The 20,476-nt window shown below is 37.9% G+C and overlaps 1 protein-coding gene and 1 non-coding gene across 6 annotated transcripts in view; one reads left to right on the forward strand and one right to left on the reverse strand.

The window, feature by feature from the left end:
* The window catches only part of Atf7 (activating transcription factor 7), an 89,467-nt gene that overhangs the window by 23,042 nt on the left and 45,949 nt on the right, over positions 1 to 20,476 (reverse strand). For 4 of the 5 annotated variants that reach the window (XM_047551021.1, XM_047551018.1, XM_047551020.1 and 1 more), the window contains exon 3: positions 1,566 to 1,662. The exons of the other annotated variant lie outside the window; for it this stretch is intronic. In XM_047551021.1, the coding sequence (XP_047406977.1) occupies positions 1,566 to 1,662 (97 nt within the window). The remainder of the gene's footprint in view (positions 1 to 1,565; positions 1,663 to 20,476) is intronic. 5 annotated transcript variants of the gene reach the window in all.
* On the forward strand, positions 5,640 to 5,770 carry LOC124984133 (small nucleolar RNA SNORA38). Its single transcript, XR_007108593.1, has one exon. It is a non-coding gene; the product is annotated as a small nucleolar RNA SNORA38 (small nucleolar RNA).

A 20,476-nucleotide genomic window follows, 5' to 3' on the forward strand; every position in this document is an offset into this window, starting at 1 on the left:
CGTATTGTTCATATAGGCAAGTAGGACAAAAGGGCAACTACGGTACCTGGGACAATGGGACAAAATGGGTTAACATAACATAATGACAGATTTTGACCACAAGAGTAGAATTTAAGGAAGACTGATTTTTTAATAGTATGATAGACAGATTAGAAGAAGACCAGTCAAGGAGGCCAGCTAGGAGACTTCAGAGAACTCTTAAGTATAATGAGGATAGGGCTGGGGAGATAGCTCAGTTGGTAGAGTGCTTGCTTTGCAAGCACAAGGCCCTGGGTTCGATCCCCAGAACTGAAAAAAAAAAAAAAAAAAAAAGTATAATGAGGATAGTGGCAGGAAGAACAGGAATACTAAGATTTGAATTCCACTTAATGTTACTTCTCTCAGTATTCATGTTGTTTGTATTATTCACTTGTATTTATGTGCAAATATTTAAAGATTTTCATGTATGTATATCCTGACTTGGTTAAGTATGTTTTACCTACATAGATAGTTACATCCTATCCACTCTTCCCTAAGATTCTCCTTCTGGTTTTAAGAATTACTGATGACACTGCTCCTATTCATATCCTTTTCCCAGGGATTACAAATCTACAAACTACTAGAAAAGTGCCTGGTGCATGCAGTAGATATTCAATAAATATTTGCTGCATTAATATGGAATAGGGGACTTATAAGGGCAAATCTCTTTCATCACTTGCATTAATATGGAAAAAGACCTTTTCCAGGTCTAGGATAGCATTTTGGTTCATAATACTTAAGAGAAATTGTGCTTTAATTGATTTATTAACTGATGTGATAACTTCCAACTAAATACATTATTGATTAAATATTAAGTTAACTTGCTTAGCTTGGGTTAAATCAGAACCTTTCTTGGTATCAAAAGTCCACTTTGGTTTGTATGTCTGTCTAGCTACAAATAGTACAAAAAACTACTGTAAGAGTTGAGAGTAGTTACAAAGAATGCTCTCTTGATAATGGTGCATGGAAGCAAGATAATATCTAAAACAACTGATGAGAAGTTCCAGGTCACCCAAATTGACTTGGAAAAGTCCCACTGACTAAATGTCTTGTTTGGGTTCTGGAAATGTGCCCTCAATGGTGTCTGGGTTCACAAGGGAAGCTGAATTTACGAACTGATAATCTGCCTCCTGGAAGAAAACTGACACCCAGTGGAAGAGAAACAGCCAGGCTAAGTGGGCTTTTTTGCCTTTTTTCCCCACCCTTTCACTGTGGGTAGGGGGAAATGTCAAAGTCATCTCTTGCCTGTAAATCTTCTAAAGTCTTAATAAATAGAAAGCAAGGAGGGAATAGACTGAAAAAAGCTAGGACAAAGCCTCAATACACTTATTCTCAAATACCACAGAACACAATCTCATTATTAAAAATAGTGGAGAGCATAATAGAAATTTGGGAGCTTTTAGTGTTCCTTTTTCCTGATTAAATGCAGATCACATAAGGGCTCTTGATGGGAGAAGGGGAGAACAGCTCCTGGTACATCTGGTCCCTGGTATTAATCTTAACTGTCTGGTGATGGCAAGGCACGTGGTTTTGGGGGCAGCAAATACCTGCAATGATGACTGAGTCAGTTCGGGCTGGGCCAAATTTCAATGTCATCTCATGCTTGTGTTTATGAACTGCCAGGTGGTCCTCGTTTGTAAATCTCTGAAATGAAACAGAAATAGAGATGTGAAACAAACAAACAAACAAAAAGCTCCACCAATTCAATGATATTTTAAAATAACCTACCAAACATGGTGCAAACAGGTTTGTCCCTAGAAAGAGGAAATAGAAAAGAGAAACTATTGGAAGTGGTGGAAAAGGAGAAGAGACAGAGAAAAAAGATGCTGGGAGGGAGGAAAGAGAGGAAGGGGGAAGACCATAGCACCAACTGCTCTGTAATATCAGGTCCAAATGATAGAAATGGACAGATTGTTGGTAGAGTGGGGTCCAGGAGGAGGCTCCAAATGAAAAAACCATTAAGGCAAACTTGCAGTGAACAAGGGGAAAACAATTTTTAATAATAATAATAAAGAGAGAAGAAGGGAAAGGCTGGGCACTTGGTCATCACAAAAATAGGACATTTCAGAACAAAGCTCTCCATGGTGGAGCTGAATTGGACTAGTTTATGAGGGGGCTAACAGGGAGATAAATTATGCAGGATTAGGAGAACCATTTAACTTCCTGGCCCCCACAGTGCTGCAGCAGGCGCCTGCGAGGCTATTTGGCTCAGGGTTTTAATGAGCCAGGACGGAGCTGTAGAGGACAGAGGCCCAATGGCCAGCAATAATACCACACACCAGCCCCATCGGCCAAATGCTGTCTCCCCTCATCGGGCAGCATGCCTGGGCTCCATCAGCCATAAAGGGGCTGGTACAATGCTGCTAGCTGTATAATGGCAGAATAAAAATACAAGCCAAAAAAAAAAAAAAATTAAGGGTAGGGAGGAGCCTGTAGGCAGGATGAGGGAAGAGAAAAGAAGATGGCATAGAGATTTTATTTGTTCAGGGGCTTGGGTGAAAGAACAATGAATAGGTGCAGTGAAGTCTACCCCAGTTTATGACTAAGTAAGACAGGGTTACTGGACAATAATTTATACTCCCACTCTTTAAAAGGAGGAGGTGAAAAGAACAGATGAACAGCAGTAATTCAAAGAACAGTACCCTCAAAAGTCCCTTTGTGGCTGCTAGTCCTGTTCCTTCATTAAAACATGCCTACAACATAGTAACAGCCTGGATGCCGCAGCTTTCCACAGTTTCTTCACCAGGGAGACTCTGAAACATGATTCTATTTGTCTTTTTGTTTCTAAAAATAGTGATTGATTGCTTAATCCCCCTTTCTCTTTCTTCTTTAGAGATACACTTCCCATAAAACACCACATCTTTAACCCACAACTCATCTGCAAAACAAATACATAGGAGTTGGTCCCATCTGAGCTCTCACCCAGTCCAGAAAACAAGACTAAACTGTTTTGGCTCCTTTATTTTACCCAAAAGTAGCTTTTTTTCAAATTCACTTCTAAAGCCTGGTTAAGATCCAGATTCCTTCCAGGCAAGGCATACATGGCCTTAAGGGCACAGGGAATTTTCAATTAAAAGTGAAGATCCAAGAAGTCAAAAGAAAACTTACCTTAGTGGCTTCTGATGGATCTAGGACAAAACTGAACAAAATGTGGGAAAATTTAATCAAGAACTATTGTTTTCTCTACTGCTGATAAACCCCATACACCAATTTTTTTTCAGTTACAAATTTTTCCTTAAGGAATGGTGGGGGTGGAAAGATACATAGTCTGTTAACCAGGGATATACCTGACGGTTAAACAAGTTACTGCACAGCGTCTGCAATGGCCTGGTATTTGATAAAAGGAAATGAGTAGGACTTTTGTATACAATGGAGAAAAAAATCAAAACAAAACAAATCATAAAAAAACTCACCAAAACATCCTTTGAAGGAGAAGGGCTAGGGTTGTGGCTTGCCTTGCATGTATAGGGCACTGGGTTCAATCCTCAGCACCACATAAATAAATAAAATAAAGGTACTGTGTCCATCTACAACTAAAATTTTTAAAAAATCCTTTTAAGGGGATATAAAGAGTAGTGGAGGGACTGGGGCTGTAGCTCAGTGGCAGAGCGCTTGCATAGCATGTGTGAGGCACTGGGTTTGATCTTTAGTACCACATAAAAATAAATAAATAAAATAAATAAAACAAAGGTATTTGGTCCATCTACAACAAATAAATAAATAAATAAATAAATAAATAAATGGTAGAGGATTAAACAAACTTGTTGATACTGGTAACCATAGCAATCTTTTCCAAAAATGTTTATAGGCACTTCAAGGAAATTCCATGTTGGTAGTTTGAAAAAATTTGCACAATGTTCTAGAACCTAAAAGAATTGACTTTTAAGCAAGAAGTCCTCCTCTACTATCAGAAATAGTTTGCTTTAAAATAAGCCGATAGTAAGATTTTAAATCTCTACAGGTTTTGATCTAGTTAAGATTGTTCAGTATTTTTTATTTGAAATTCCTGTTTGAGTCCAGGGTCTTCAGCATGGTAGGCAATCACTCTACCACTGAACTACATCCTCAGCCTCTTGCTCAGTATTTTAAAAGGCAATTCCTCCCTTTGGCTACAACTCTCTGTATAGGCTTGACATATTTCATTTGTCTAGTTCTTGTTTCTCTTTGCTGCTTACCCCTGTCTTCCAACCCCTTTCAAGTCACCCTTGAGTTATTTATTTTTTTCCAAATCAAAAACTAAGCCTGAAGAGAAATGTAGGTGGCAGAAAGGATCCACCACTCACCAGCATCTTAGAGGGTTTGATAAATTCAAAACTCTAGCTATACTAAACTCTAGCTGAAATTTAGCATTTCTAATTCATAATAGAAGTTACACATTTTTCACAGCACCTTATAGCTATTTCAAGGTATCTCCAAATATTCTTTTTTTGCCCTGGGCTTGTATCTAGGCTTTTGCATGCTAAGCACACACTCTATACTGAGCCTCATCCCACTATGCCTGAAAACATTGTGGGTTTTTGTATTTTTGTTCTGCAGTCTTGGGGATTAAACCCAGGGAGCACTACCATTGAGCTACATCCCTAGACTTTTTAATCTCAAAATGGGGTCTCACTAAGTTGCCCAAGTGGGCCTTGAACTTGTAATCCTCTGGCTTCAGTCTAGGGAGTCACTGGAATAACAGGTCTACACAATTTACCCAGAGAAAATAATCTGTATACTCATCACAACTTTGAAGTTATAGTAGCTGCCATACCCACCACTAGAGCTCTAATTAATGCAGTAATTAAAAAGTACATATATTATCAGATATTTTTCATATTTGATAACTTTAAAACTCCATATAATTAGCATATAATTTCCTTTAAAATCCTATGTATTTTAAGAATTTAAAAGCATTACTCTGGGAAAGGGTTCACTGGCTTCACCAAATTGCTAAATGAGGCCCATGACAACAACAACAACAACAACAACAATAATAATAACAATGCCTGAATAAACAATGTAGTGTACTTCAGACAAGGAGGAATCAAAAGGGCATACTTTTAAGAAGCAGAGAACTACCCCAGTCTTGGCCCCAGTCATCTGTCCCTGCTATTTATAATGTAATTCTTGTAATCTTGGGTAAGAGGGGAGAATAAAAAGCTCACTGAAGCTTTGGTCAAAATGAAGGCCAACCTGGGCACGTTGGAGCATGCCTGTAATCCCAGCGCCTTGAGAGGCTGAGGCAGGAGGATCACAAGTTTAAAGTCAGCCTCAGCAACTGAGTGAGGCCCTGAGCAACTTAACAAGACTCTGTCTTTAAACAAAATATAAAAAAAGGGTGGGGAATGTGGCTCAGTGGTTGAATACTGGTTCAATCCCCAGTACCAAAAAAAAAAAAAAAAAAAAAAAAAAAGCCAAGATGGCTATTGTTCTGAATATTCCTTATATTTTCTCTCATTTATTAGAAGTTAATGTTTTAAGAATTCTCTAGAGGGGCTGGGGTTGTGGCTCAGTGGTAGAGCGCTCACCTGGCATGCATGAGGCCCTGGGTTCGATTCTCAGCACCACATAAAAATAAAATAAAGTTATTGTGTCCACCTACAACTAAAACAAAATATTAAAAATAAATTCTCTAGAACCCTTTCAACAAAGAAATTTCTTTGGTTCTCTGTCTTTGGACATATAAACACTGGAGGAAAAGAAATGTGGATTTGGAGAAATCTGGGGCCAGCTTGCTCCCTATGGGCTCAGAATCAATCATCTTACATAGAAGAGAGAGAGAGAGAGAAAAAAAAGAGAATTCTCTAGATCAGGGGCTGGGAGTGTAGCTGAGTGGTAAAGCACTTGCCTAGCATATCTGAGGCTCTGGGTTCAATCTTCAGTGCTGGAAAAAAGATAAACAAAATTTTCTCTAGATCAGGATACCCTCCCCCTACTCATGGTGCTAGGGATTGAATGCAGGGCCTTGGGCATGCAAGCAGATCAGTATTGAATTTCATGCTTAGGGGATGATCCCTCTGAAAGCAATTTCTGAATTAAAATAGCCAAAATTATTAATTGGTAAAAATTTTGAACTTAGTAAAATACAGAATATTCTCTTGAATTAAAGGTGTGGAAGGGCCAGGTGTGGTGGTGCATACCTATACTCCCATCTACGCAGGAGGATTGCAAGTTCAAGGCTAGCCTAGGCAATTTAGAGATCTTGTCTCAAAAGAAAAAGTAAAGTAGATCAGTAGTAGGTGTCCCTACTACTGGGCATGAAGATGTATACCTGTATCCCAGCAACTGGGGAGGCTGAGGCAGGGGGATCACAAAGTTGAGGCCAGACTCAGCAACTTACCAAGGCCCTAAGAAACTGAACAAGACCCTGACTCAAAAAAAAAAAAAAAAAAATTACTGCCCATCTAATAATCTAGCTCCCCCATGTTAATATCCTTAATGGTTCTCCCTTTTTTCTCTGATCTTATCTATGACTATGGTTGTTTCAAACAGCTACTCAGGGAATATTGACACTGGTTGTAGGACACATGATCATAATATTCAATAAATGTATAGATACTAACCATCTCCAAGGCAGAAGAGGGCTGATGTTATTCAAAATGGGGGCTGAAGAATTTGAGTCACATTGGAAGCAGAAGACAGTTTATATATCTTGGGAAAGAATTAATATGGTAACATAGACTTAGAGTCTTATTTGCTCAGGTAAATGAAATCAGAACAGTTTCCTGGCATAAAAGAAGGGAGAAAAAGTATCACATGCTATGATCCAGAAACCAAGATCATTTAGATATGCACTATCCAAGAGGGCCGGCACTAGCCACACATGGCTACCGAACACTTACAATGCAGACTAATCTGTACTGAGATGTACTATTATTCAAACCATACACTGGATTTTGAAGACAGTACCAAAAAATAAATAAATAAATAAATAAATAAATAAATAAATAAAATAAAACATCTCAATAATTTTTATGTTGACTACATGTTGAAATGATAATATTTTATAAATATTGGGTTAAATAAAATATTAACATTAATTTCACTTATTTTTAAATGTGGCTATTAGAAAACTGCAAATTATATATGTGGCTCACATTTGTGGTTTGTTTCATATTTCTTCTAGATATCTCTGATATAGATAATATATTCTAAGATACCACCAGAGCTTGGCTTATGTGCTCATAGTCCCAGCTACTGGGGAGAGGCTGAGGCAGGAGGATCACTTGAGTCAAGAAGTTTGAGATCAGCTGGAACTAATAAAGCTCATATGAGAGACAATGCAAGAAAGCTGAGATGATTGTGTTAGGACAGTCTTAACCTAATCAGAATATTAATGCCCTGATAGGGATTAATTGGATAGTAACTGTAGGCAGGAGGGGTGGGGCTAGAGGAGATGGGTCACTGGGGGCATGCGCATGGGGTTTATGTTTTGTCTATGGTGAGGGAGCAGTCTCTCTTTCCCCCTGCTTCTTGATAGCATATTCCTGCTTTCCTCCACTACACTCTTCCACCAAGATGTCCTTCTTTAGGAATGGAATTAGCCATCTGTGAACTGAGACCTTTGCAACTGTGAGTGCCAAACCAATTTTTCCTCCTCTAAAATTGTTCTTATTAGTTCTTTTGGTCACAGCAGTAAAAAAGCTAACTAAAACAGTCTCCAACATAAAGAATTATCTAACTTAAAATATCTGCTGTATTTTTGTTGAGAAACCCTTCTACAGAGCAACAGAGAAAGACATAAAAAAATTTTTTAAAGGCTGTTTTTAGTTTTCTTTGCCAAACTGCCAACACATGTTTTTGGACCTGAAACTTGGAAGGAAAAAAAAAAAAAAAAAAAACCACAGGCAGAAGAAAACTCCCAAACTCATTTACTCATTTTATAAAATGGCGGATGTATTACAGATCTGCAAATATTTAAGGTAGGAAAATTAGGAAGATGGAAAGAGAAGGCACTGTAATTGGGATATAGATTAAATAGAATTCTCCAGTACTGCGTTGTTCATAACACATAATACAGAAGAAGCTAATCAAAGTAATTTTGCCTACTTTTGATTTTCATTCCTTGGTGGAAGAAAAAAAAATAGCAAGAAGGAAGATTTTTTGATAGCTTAAGAAATGTCAACTGGGCAAGATAGCACGTGGCTGTAATCCCAGTGGCTCAGAAGGCTGAGACAGAAGGTTTGCGAGTTCAAGGCCAGCCTCAGCAATTTAGCGAAACTGTCTGAAAAAATAAAAAGAGCTAAGGATGGGACTCAGTGGTTAAGTACCCCTGGGTTCAATCCCTGTTACAAAGGAAAAAAAAGAAAAAAGAAAAAAGAAATGTGAAGAAGCATAAAACAAAGTCAGTACAATGCTGAAATCAATCAGAAAACTGGTATTAGCTGCAGAATGGACAGGGAAAGTATAGTTTCTTATTAACAATTAATTTTCCATGGGGCTTCTTTGGTAAAAACCTTTTCCATTTCACAAACCTTTATGTAATAGGAGAATATGGAATGACACCTCCTAGCAAACTGACTAGATGAACAGAGGTAAGTGAAAAGAGTTAGAAGAATGGCCTGAAGAACTACAAATCAGGAATAAATCTCAATGAAGTCTTATTTTACATTTTTAAAAATGTAAGTATAACATATAGAAAATGCACAAATCTTAAGTCTATGTCTCAATGAATTTGTATATAAGTAACTGCCACCCATATCAAGATATGAAACATTTCAGGCATCCTAGAACTTTGAACTGAGGGCATCATGCATGAGTATTCTACTACTGAGCCACACCCCCAGTCCTTTTAAATTTTATTTTGAGATGAGTTTCACTAAGTTGCCGAGGCTGATCTTACATTTGAGACATTCCTACCTCAGTCTCCAGAGTAGCTGGGATTCCAGGCGTGAGCAACCATGTCCAGATTCTTACAATTTTAAAGAAAATAACTATAAAAAATTATATAGTACCTGGCATGCATGATGTATTCAGCTAGTTTCTTTGTCTTTCCTTTTTGAAATCTCAAAGACAGGTATTTTACTAAAAAAGTAATTATTCTTTGTGAAATGATTCTAAATAAGTCAATGTTTTGAACTAGCTCTTTTCATTTAGCCTACTCTCTTGGAAGTATTTTTAAATAGCAGCACTGAGCAGAATTAAAAAGGCAGTTGAGAGCAAATGAGAGCTCAGGTCAAACTAAAGCTAAATTTTTGCCTTTTTTTTTTTTTGGGTGCTGGGGATCGAACCCAGGGCCCTGTGCTTACAAGGCAAGCACTCTACCGACTGAGCTATCTCCCCAGTCCCAAATTTTTGCCTTTTGACTCTGAGTCAGGCATAAACACATGGGCATTTGGAATGTAACAGTTTTAAGCTAAAACCTTGGTAAAGCATTGTGACCAATGAAATTTTTGTGCAATATGCACTCAACTCCTAGCCAGATTCATTCCTGAAATGTTGTTTTTGGCTACCACAGTTCAAGTTTCTATGTGGATTTGCTTCACATTCAAAACTGTTCTTATATCCTGACCTATGATGAATTCAAGTCCCTTTCCTTGTTTCAGAAGAGTAGCCAGGGGGAAGGAGATATTCAGAACTCTTTAGTTATTAGGAAATGAGGTCTGAAGGCCTAAACTACCCAGGAAAAGTACAAGGAATGGAGTTTACATTTATGATAGTCTGAGAAGTTACTTATACTGAATCCTAACTACCCTTTCTCCAAAATTTCTAGGTTTGGCAGAGCTTCATGGACATCTTTCTTTTATTATAGTATCTATACCTGGGTATATCTTGATGAAAGAAAGTAGTAAGAAAAAGCCATTAGAAAACCTGAGAAACTGTGGGGAGCTAGCTCTAGAATATAGTGATATCAGCATTGAGCAGATAGTGGAAAGCCTAACTAATCTTTTTTTGAACACAAATGATCTTTGAAGTTCAACTGATCACAAATTTTGAAGAAGAAACTGGGACATCTGCAGAGTCTTGACAAGGATTTTTCACCTTTCCTGCACTGATTCTATTTCCAATGTACAATATCTCTCATTTGAGAAAGTAAGGAAAGGAAAAGAAGGACAGGGTGTGAATATACACATGCCCATACCTCAAAGCCAACATGACTTTCACTTCTACCTCAGTCAGACCTAGGTTCCTGCTCTCTCCTTCAAGATGCTGCTGTTTACTAAGTGAGTCACACATCCTGCTTTGAATGTTTCATGGCTCCTGAATGAATCATTTCAAAGTACAGGATTGTTCAACAAATAAACACAACCACAGCAACAGCAGTTCATATGCTGCATGTGTGTGCAAGGTAATTTATAGAAGAAAAATAAGAACAGGAAATTTCTTCCCAAAATACTCTTAAGAGAAAATGTTAGAGGAATGAAGGAGACCAGAGGGAAAAAAAATTTTCCCCCAAAATAAAATAAAATAAATTTACCTAAGGTAAATTTATTTGGCTGTGGACTGAAGGATTTTCTGTTTCAATGTATAAATATCTTAAAGAAAAAATTCTGGCAACTGATAAAATTCTTGCTTTAGTGATGGGGTACAGTTTTATAGAGTGGTATAAGAATAACTGTTGACAAACTTTTTTATTCTTTGGTTCTAAGACCTTAACAGGGCATGCTTTCAGAAACATCCCTTGGCTTTCCATCTCTACTTCCAAAGTAAATTTCATTACACAAATAAATGACAATTCATGTATCCTCCCTACTTTATTTGATAACAGATTTCCTTTATTAAAGAAAGGCACCTAAGATAATTTCAGCATACCACTGTTATACTGCTATTGTATGAAAAGACATTGATGTCATGTCTTTGTAGGTAAATTTACTTTCTTAGGTTAGCTGACTTCATTACTAAATTTTATTTTATTAGCAACTAAAATGCCTATACAAAAAATGTCAACTAAAAACAATGGCAATTTATAAACAGCACCCTAAAGTTCCTTCTTCATTTCTCAAACCTTTAGTGGTAATTCTTTAATTTTTTGCTATTGGGGATTGAACCCAGGGGCACTTTACCACTGAGCTACGTTCCAGCCCTTTTATTTTTTATTTTGAGGCAGGGTCTCACTAAGTTGCTTAGGGCTAATTTGCTGAGGCTGGCCTCGACCTCCTAAATCTTTGGGATTATAGGTGTGCACCACTGCACCCCACTGTGCCTAGCTCTAATGGTAATTTTAGTTAATCATTTTGAGCACTTTCTTTTGGGATCCCAATTACTTGAATTTTATAGGTAGAATATCAGCATCCCACAGGTACCAAGCAGTGTCAAGAACTGAATTTCTCTTTTTATAAAACATATTCTGGTGTATGTGAAAAGGTATATATCAAACCAACAAGTCAATGAGAAGGGAACAGAAAAAGAATATTAAAGTTGTGGTCAACATTGAATTTACTCTTCATCATTATGATCTGGGATTAATATTGATGCATTATTCTACATCATATAAGCCAATGGTATAAACTATTCCTCTAAGTAGCTTAAGTTTTAAGCACTCAGTCACATCTCACTGCTCATTTTTATTTTGATTCTTGTTCCCCCCTTAATGACACATGTGAAAATTCATGAGCCTCCTGGGTGGTGTCTTATGCCAAGTAAGTTGCAGATGCCCAATAAATCACAGGAGAAAGAAAGCTGAACTCCAAAGGTCATGCAGGCCAACTCCTATGGTGACTAGGTAGTATAGGAAAAAGGGAGGTAACATTAGTCCCCCTTTATCCATGGTTTCACTTTCTTCAGTGTCAGTTACTGTGTTCAAGTTCAAGTGTGAAAACAGTAAATATAAAATTCCATAAACAAATAAATTTATAAATTTTCTTTTATTTATGTCTTGCACTACCTGGGATTTTGAACAAAGGGGTACTCTACCACTGAGTTATATCCCCAGCCCTTTTGATTTTTTTGTTCAGGCTGGCCTTGAATTTGTGATCCCCCTGCCTTAGCCTCCAGAGTAGCTAGGATTATAGGCATGAACCATCAGCAAGAATCACCACACCCAGCTTATTTTTATTTATTTATTTAGCAGTGCTGGTGACTGAATCCAGTGCCTTGCTTATGCTAGGCAAGCACTCCGATCACTGAACTTTATGTTTTAAATTGTGTCTGTTCTGTGTAGTGTGATAAAACATAGTGTTGTCCTGCTCTGTCCCACCCTGTGCACAAGTCATCCCTTTGTCCAGCATACCCATCATGTATATATTACCCACTTGTCACTTAGTAGGTATCTCAATTATCAGTTATTAGATCAACTGATAACTGGTATTATAAAGGCAGCCTAGAGTGTATGTTCAAGTAACTGTTATTTTACTTAATAGCCCCAAAGCATAAGGGTTTGATGCTAGCAATTTGGATATGCTGAAGGGAAGCTGTAAAGTGCTTCCTTTAAATGAAAAGGGGAGGGAGTCTCAAGGAAATGAAAAAAAAAAAAAAAAAAAAAAAAAAACCTGAGGTTGATAAGATTCTAGAGCACAATAAGATAGTTTAAGAGAAATCACATTCACATAACTTTTATTAATGTACTGTTATAACTGTTCCATTTTATCGTTAGTTATTATTGTTAATTTCTTACCATGTCTAATTTATAAATTAAACTTTATCATAAGAGATGTGTATACATAGAAAAAAATAAGAGTGTTTCAGGCATCCACTGGGAGTCTTGAAACATACAGATTCTGTAAATATTATTTCTTATCAAAATAGTGGGAAAGGTTAGGTACTTTGCTTTTTATTTTTTTAATTTTTAGTTATTTGTTTTGGTGCTGGGGAATTGAACCCAGGGTCTTACTAGTGAACTATATACCCACAGCCCGGTATTTTATTTTTTAATGTTGTTTACTATTTGAAATAATTGAGAAATATGATCTTACTGTTGGTTTAAATGTACTCAACCAAAGTCCTGGTTATCTCAGCTTCTGTTCTGTGATTCCCAAGTATGGCAGTAAAAAAGCAAACACAATTATTTTTTCTTTCTTTTCAAGAGGTTTTTTTTCCTCTCCCCCCACCCCAGGGGAAGGGCAGTGCCAGAGACAGAACCCTGGGGCCCATGCATACTAGGCAAGTGCTCTACTACTGAGCTACATTTCCAGTTCTTTTTAAAAGAGGGCACAGCCTAAAACTTGGGATCCTTTTGCCTTTGCCTCTTGAGTATGTGGTATTATAGGTATGCACCACTGTGTGCAGTCAACAGTATTCTCTTATTGTTTTTTTTCCAGTAAGAACTTAAAACTAAGTTATGTGTCAAAATGGCTATAAAACTGGAATTCTGTATGGGTTATCTGGTCCTTAGTCATGGAAAGACTGTTGCATAACTGGACTGCTTGTGGGGAGGGGGTGATAGGCAAAGAAAAGGAAGAGACCTTCGGTCTGATGAAGATATTATTGGTTTCTTAACCCCTAATTCCCTGCCCTTCACCCTTATTTACCTCACTATAAAAGCTGAAAAGGCAGAGCACTTTCTCAGTTTCCCAGGCAGTCAAGATCCAATCTGGCACACAGTTCTGGTCAATTAGACAGAGAAGTCCACTAGAGGGGGGATGGAGGATGGTATTTCTGAGAAAGCTTTTGTCTCCTTACAAAAGGAAAAGCTAGAACAGTAGAGTATCTAATGACATCCTCTCCTTTCTTTCCCATCCTGATAGTGAGGCAGCACACATGAGGATTAAAAGTTAAAAGCTAAAAATGGTACAACAGAGAGGAGGAAAGAATGTAGGTACTTGATAAACTTGCTTAGTTGCTGAAACAGTCCTAATTCTAGATTTCTTTTGTTAAAAGTGTACACACCATTTTAAGCTACTGTTGCAGCTGAAACCGTCCCTAATCGATATATGATGATTTTCAAGATGTATGGATTCTTCTTTATTTTCTAAGGAACAGGGAAATGGAATATGCGAGAATATATCTTATTCTACATCTTCATGAATATTTATCAGTTGTACGTAAATGAAGAATTCTATTTTCACTTTCACATAGTGTACCCAACAAATTACTCTATTTTATCATCACCTATTGCCCCAAGCTTCCTTAGAAACAAATGGTAAAAGAGAGACATCTTATGATGTTACTTTTGAAGCTGAGGCAGTTAATTCTTTAATTCTTCATTAAAGACGGAGTTTTAGGTTGGAGCCACATCTTTTCTTTTTCTTGGGGTCCCTCACCCTAATATTTGACTCTTTGTTAAAATCCAGGGCACACCTGGGATCTATGCTTAAGAATTAACAAGGCAGGAGGCTGAGACAGGAGGAGATGGAGTTTGAAGTCAGCCTCAGCAACTTAGCAAGGTGTTAAGCAACTAAATGAGACCCTGTCTCTAAATGAAATACTAAAAAGGACTGGGAATGTCAGTCAGTGGTTAAGCATTCCTGGGTTCTTGGGTTCAATCCCCAGTACCAAAAAGAAAACTAAATAAATAAATAGAATAAAATAAACAGAAAAAAAAAAAGAATTAACAAGGACATAATCTTTTCTTAGGTGATGGCTACTTTTGTGGATGCATGAAATGCTGAACAAACTTTTAAAGGACCAGTGCCTAGAAGCAGAGAAATTCCAGCAGTAAATCAACTGGTCTTGGTCCTGCCTTAGTTACTACACGACTAATAGGTTACTCCACGACTCTTGCCTAATGGTAGACCTTTTAGTATTCTACTTGCCAGATGTAATTACTTAGTTGAGGTACCTTCAGAGTCCCCAGAGGGATAACTTTAGTTCTTAACAAAACAAGGAACATTTCTTTAAAATCAAAATAATTATCACACAGACCTATAAAATTTCTTGTTGATAATATGCATTTTCAATTTCGTCTCTTCCCAAATTACTACTAAGATGTTATGAGGTACAGAGTTTGTGAAAAACACATCCAATAATATGTTTTCTAATTTCCTACACAGTAAGTGTTGCAATTCCCCAATCTCACAAATGGAAGGAAAGGACAAAGATACCCTGCGTGTAAAAAATGTAGACTTCAACCATTTAAGTTAGGAAGACCAACTATACTGTGGTCTGGTTTGAACAGCTGAAAATTTCACTGTGGAAAAACAATACTGTGAACACTTCTTTAAAACACAGGAGTTTGCTGAGGGTGTTGATCAGTCCTTGCCTAACAGTGAAGGAGACCCTGGGTTCAATCCCCAGCTCTGCAAACAAAAACAAAAACAAAAACAAAAACAAAAACAAAACAAAACAAAACAACTAACCAACCAAACAAAAAAACCCTAGCAGTTTTTGAATGCTTACAATAAGCTGAGCTGGATATATACAAAGCCAGTGCATGAACCTATTAGTAACCAAAACTCTGTCTTGATCTTTGAGGATTTATACAACTTAATACTATAACAGTCAAGCAAAAAAGAAAATATAAAGTTGGGGAAAGGGAGAGGGAAATTTCATTCTCTAAAACCAGTGCTTAAGACAGGGTAATGGTGCAATAGTCCTAGCAATAGGGAGGCTGAGGTGGGAGGATCCTTGGGTCCTAGAATGTGAAACAGTAGTTTGGACAACATCACTATACATTGTCTCAAAAAAAAATAAATAAAAATAAAAATAAAAATAAAATGAAACCAGTGCTTAGATGGCTGGCTCAAGCATATAAGGAGATTACATACATTTTAAAATAATTCCAAAATGCAGCAATAAGCTTTTGTTTTAAATAAATTATCAAAGTTTAAAGTGCAGATTCAGTTACCACAGAAGAGGTTATAGTTGGAAAAGAAACAGGCAAAGACAAAGGCTCAAATGGTTTGGCATGTCCGTTGAATAATCAATCCACTGGTCCTGTGCTCTGAGTTCTGCCTTACCACCTTAATTTAAAGCTAAAAAAAATTCTTACCTTGATTTGTTGATATATTCACTTGGTTGATTATATTTATGTTTATTTAACCTGGAAAGTTTTGATGAGGTAGACATTTTTTTTTTTTTTTCTCTTTGCAGTGCTGGGGATCCAACCCAGGGCCTTGCACATGCTAGGCAACTAAGTTTTCTACCACTAAGCAACACCACCAGCCTGAGCTACATTTTTATAAAAGCCAGGCAAATTGGTTTTAGGGGCTTGTGTTTTAGCCATAGGAGATATTTTTTTAGAATGACGGCCATAGACTAGAGGTCTACCTAAAAGAAGGCAGGTAGAAAAAAAATAATGGAATCCATATTCCCCAACAGTAACTTGCAACCTATGCTTCTTGAACAGTCAGAGTAATCCAATACAGCAGAACATGGGAAGCTTGGAAGCCTATTTCCTGCTGTTCTCCATTACTTTACACTTTGTCAATATCAAACTACTTGCATTGTTTCTGAATGTACAATGTTTCATTCTGTCACATCTGCTCTTCTCTTATGTGTGGAATGTTTTTCTCCACTGTCTAGCAAACTTCTATTTATCCTTCAAAAGCATCTCCTCCATGAAGCCTTCCCTGACATCTACCAGATTTCTCAGTACTTGCAAATACTTACATAATCATATTTATCATATTATAATGTAATTTTATTTTTTAAAAATATTTTTTAGTTGGCAATAGACCTTTATTTTATTTATTTATATGCAGTGCTGAGAATTGAACCCAGTGCTTTGCATGTGCTGGCAAGCACTCTGCCACTGAGCCACAACCCCAGTTCTGTAATTTCATCCCCCTGCTTCCCGCAACTAGGGATTTTAACCCAGGGCCTCAGGTACAAGTAGGTGAGTACTCTACTATTTAGCTATATCCTTAGTTCTTATTTATTTTTAGATAGGGTCTCACCAAGTTGCTCAGGCTCCCCTCAATCTTGTACTACTCCTGCCTCAGCCTCCCAAGTAGCTATAATTAGACATGTGCGCCTGCAATGGGCTCTTAATTGCGTCTTTACATGTCCAGTCACCTTATGTGATGTGAATACTTTGATGTCTTTTATATCTTTCTGTCACTAGTAACATGCCTGGCATGTAACAGATTGTTTACATTTTTTTGTTTTGTTTTGGTTGCTGGTGATTGAATCCAGAACCTTGTGCATACTAAGCATATGCTCTACTACTGAACTACACCCCCAGTTCAAATATTTTTATTGAAACGAATTCACAAAAGCTAGTGAGGGTCTGACTAAATTGAGAAAATTATTCATGGACTAGTTTCTGGAAGCCCATTCCAGGCTTCCTCAAGGTTAGAGCTATCTGGCAGAATAGAATGGATGTTTTGTGTACACTAGGTCTCTCACCAGAAAGGTTAGTGGAAAACTCATATTCAATTTTTGATTGTGGACTGAATGGTAACAAATTGTTCCAATTATGTAGAACCTCCCACTGTATTATACTGGAATGTAGACAACCAGGAGATGCTAATGGGATCCTATTAACCTTCATATCACATTACAGCAGCCTCATCCATTAAGGGAAAAGAGAAGAGAGAAGGGATAAATACCAAGGTCATTAAACACACTGATGGGTGTCAGGGAGAACTAAGGCTTTGGAACTCCTAGTCACTGCTTCTGGGTAATAACTCACTGTAGCAAACTGCTACACAGGTGGCTGATAATAGCTCCCTATTTGTTTAGAAGATCTACTCTGACAAAGTACCACAAACTAGATAACTTAAACAACAGAACTTTTATTATCTCGCAGTTCTGGAGGTCAAAAGTCTGAAGTCAGAGCTGGGCACAGTGGTGCATGCCTTAATCCCAGCAGCTGGGGAGGCTGAGGCAGGAGGACCTCGAGTACAAGGCTAGCTTCAGCAAAGCGAGGTGCTAAGCAACTCAGTGAGACCTTGTCTCTAAATAAAATGCAAAATAGGGTTGGGGATGAGGCTGAGTGCTCCTGAGTTCAATCCCTGGTACCCACCCCACAAAAAAAAGTCTGCAGTCAAGATGTTAGCAGGGTTGCTTCCTTCTGAAGGATGTCAAGGAGAATGTATTCTATGCCCCTCTCTTATGTTTCTGGTGGTTTGCTGGTGATTTTTGGTTTGTGGCTGAATAAATCCAGCCTTTTCATGGTGTTCTCCCTGTGTGTGTATATCTTTGTCTAATTTTCTCTTTTTAGGAGGACACCACCCATACTGGATTAGGGGCCCACCATCCTCCATTTCATCTGCAATAACTCTATTTCCAATGTGGTCACATTATAAAGTACTTAAGGATAGGAATTCCCATATAATGTTTTTTTTTGGGGTACTGGGGATTTAACCCAGGGGTGTTTTACCACTGAGCTATATTCTCCAGCCCCTTTTTAATATATATTTTTTTAATTTTGAGAAAGGGTCTCACTAAGTTGCTTAGGGCTTTGTTAAATTGCTAAGGCGAATCCCTGAACTTGCAATCCCTCTTGCCTCAGCCTCCTGAGTCGCTGGGATTACAGGTGTGTGACACATGCCCAGAACCATGTAAATTTTGAGGGACATGATTCGATTCATTATGGCCTCCCAAAGATAAGTCCATGTCCTGATTCCTAGTACCTATGAGTGATACTTTTTATGGTGATTAAAAATCTTGAGATAAGGAGGTTATTTTGGAATATCCAGGTGGGCTCTAAAATCTAGCACAAGTGTCCTTAAAAAAAAAAAAAATATGGTGGTGCACACCTGTAATCTCATTGGCTCAGGGGGCTGGGGCAGGAAGATTGCAAGTTCATGGCTAGCCTCAGCAACTTAGGGAGACCCTGAACAACTTAGTGAGACCTTATCTCAAAAAATAAAAAGGGCTAGGGATGTAGCTCCATGGTTAAGTGCCCCTGGGTTCAGCGATTAGATTCATAGAGAGGAGAAGGCAATGAATATGAAGATATAAGTAGAAATTGAAATGGTATGGCCACAACAAAAAAATGCTGGCAGAAACCAAATGCTCAAAAGGTCAGGAAAGGATTTTACCAGAGCCTCCTCAGAAAGGTATAGCTCTGCCTCACAGTTTGATTTCAGACTTTGACTTCCTGAACTTTAAGAGAATAAAGTCATGTTGCTTAGCCTCTCAGTTTGTGGTAATTTGTTATAGCAACTACAGGAATCTAATATACATATAATCATCTCTTAAGTTAAACATGATTATCCCAATTTTAAAAGCAGCAAAGAGCTGGCAGATCCAAGACAACAGGTAACACTTCAAGTCTAAGCAATTATACTGCAAACCCCTCACCTGTCTCCTCCTGAAAAAAAAAAAATATAATTCAACAGGAAAAGGGGAATAAGATGTAGTTCCACGGTAGAGCATCATAACCTAACATGTATTAAGCCCTGGGTTCAATCCCATTCCCCCCGCAAAAGAAAAAGGAAAAAGGAACCAGGTATCAATCAATATTGTATCTAATTTGTCATTTACAAATGTCCTCCTACCGATCAACTTTCCTTTTTTACTTTTTTTTTTTTTTTTTAGTTGTTGATGGACCTTTATTTTATTCATTTATAAGAGATGATGAAAATTGAAACCAGGGACTCACCCATGCTAGGCAAGCACTCTACCACTGAGCCACAACCTTAGCCCTCAACTTTCCTTTATCTACTATAAATTAGATATTCTGAAATAACTGAAGGTCACTGAGGTTATGTCTTCCTCTAAGTTGGTTCTTTTTAAGGAACACTTTATAAAACAGAATTCTGAAATCCATGGTGTCAGATGTGTTGTTGAATGGTTGTGTGATTCTTTGTATGTTTGTATGTATGTATGTATGTATGTATGTATGTATGTATTTATATTTGCAGTACTGGGGACTGAACCTAGAAGCACTTACCACTGAGCTACATCTCTAGCCACCCCTTTGTTTTGGTAACAGAGATTGCACCCAGGGGCGCTTAACCACTGAGCCACATCCCCAGGCTTTTTTATATTTTATTAGAGACAGGGTCTCACTGAGTTGCTTAGGGTCTCACTAAGTTGCTGAGACTGGGTTTGAACTTGAGATCCTCCTGCCTCAGCCTCCTGAGTAGATTACAGGCATGTACCAATGCGCCCGGCTAGCCCCTTTTTTTATTTTGAGACAGGGTCTCCCTAAATTGCTGAGGCTGGCCTCAAACTTGTGATCCTCCTGCCTCAGCCTCCTGAGCTTCTAGAATTATAGATATGTGCCACTGTGTCTAGCTCTTACCCTATTTCTATGCATCCAATCCTTAACCATCTGAATTTTCTAATTCTGATTTTTTTTTTTCCAGTATTGGGGATTGAATCCCAGGCCTAGCACACTGTAGACAAGTGGTCTACCTCTGAGCTATAATACCCACCCTTTTTGAAGTTTTAAAATTTTGAGATAGTCTTGATAGGTTGCCTAGGCTGGCTTCAAGCTTTTTTTTGGGGGGGGGAGTACTGGGAATTGAACCCAGAGGTACTTTATCACTGAGCTACATCCCCAGCCCTTTTTAATTATGAGATAGGGTCTCACTAAGTTGCTTAGGGTCTTGCTAAATTGCTGAGGTTGGCCTTGAACTTGAGATCCTCCTGCCTCAAATTTTTCAAGTTGCTGGGATTACAGGTGTGCATCACTGCACATGGCTTGGCTTTGAACTTTCAATCGCCCTCTCTTAGCATCCCAAGTAGGAGGGTTTACAGGCTGGCA

This window comes from Sciurus carolinensis, chromosome 4 (assembly GCF_902686445.1).
Source record: "Sciurus carolinensis chromosome 4, mSciCar1.2, whole genome shotgun sequence".
In the NCBI taxonomy this organism is placed as follows: domain Eukaryota; kingdom Metazoa; phylum Chordata; class Mammalia; order Rodentia; family Sciuridae; genus Sciurus; species Sciurus carolinensis.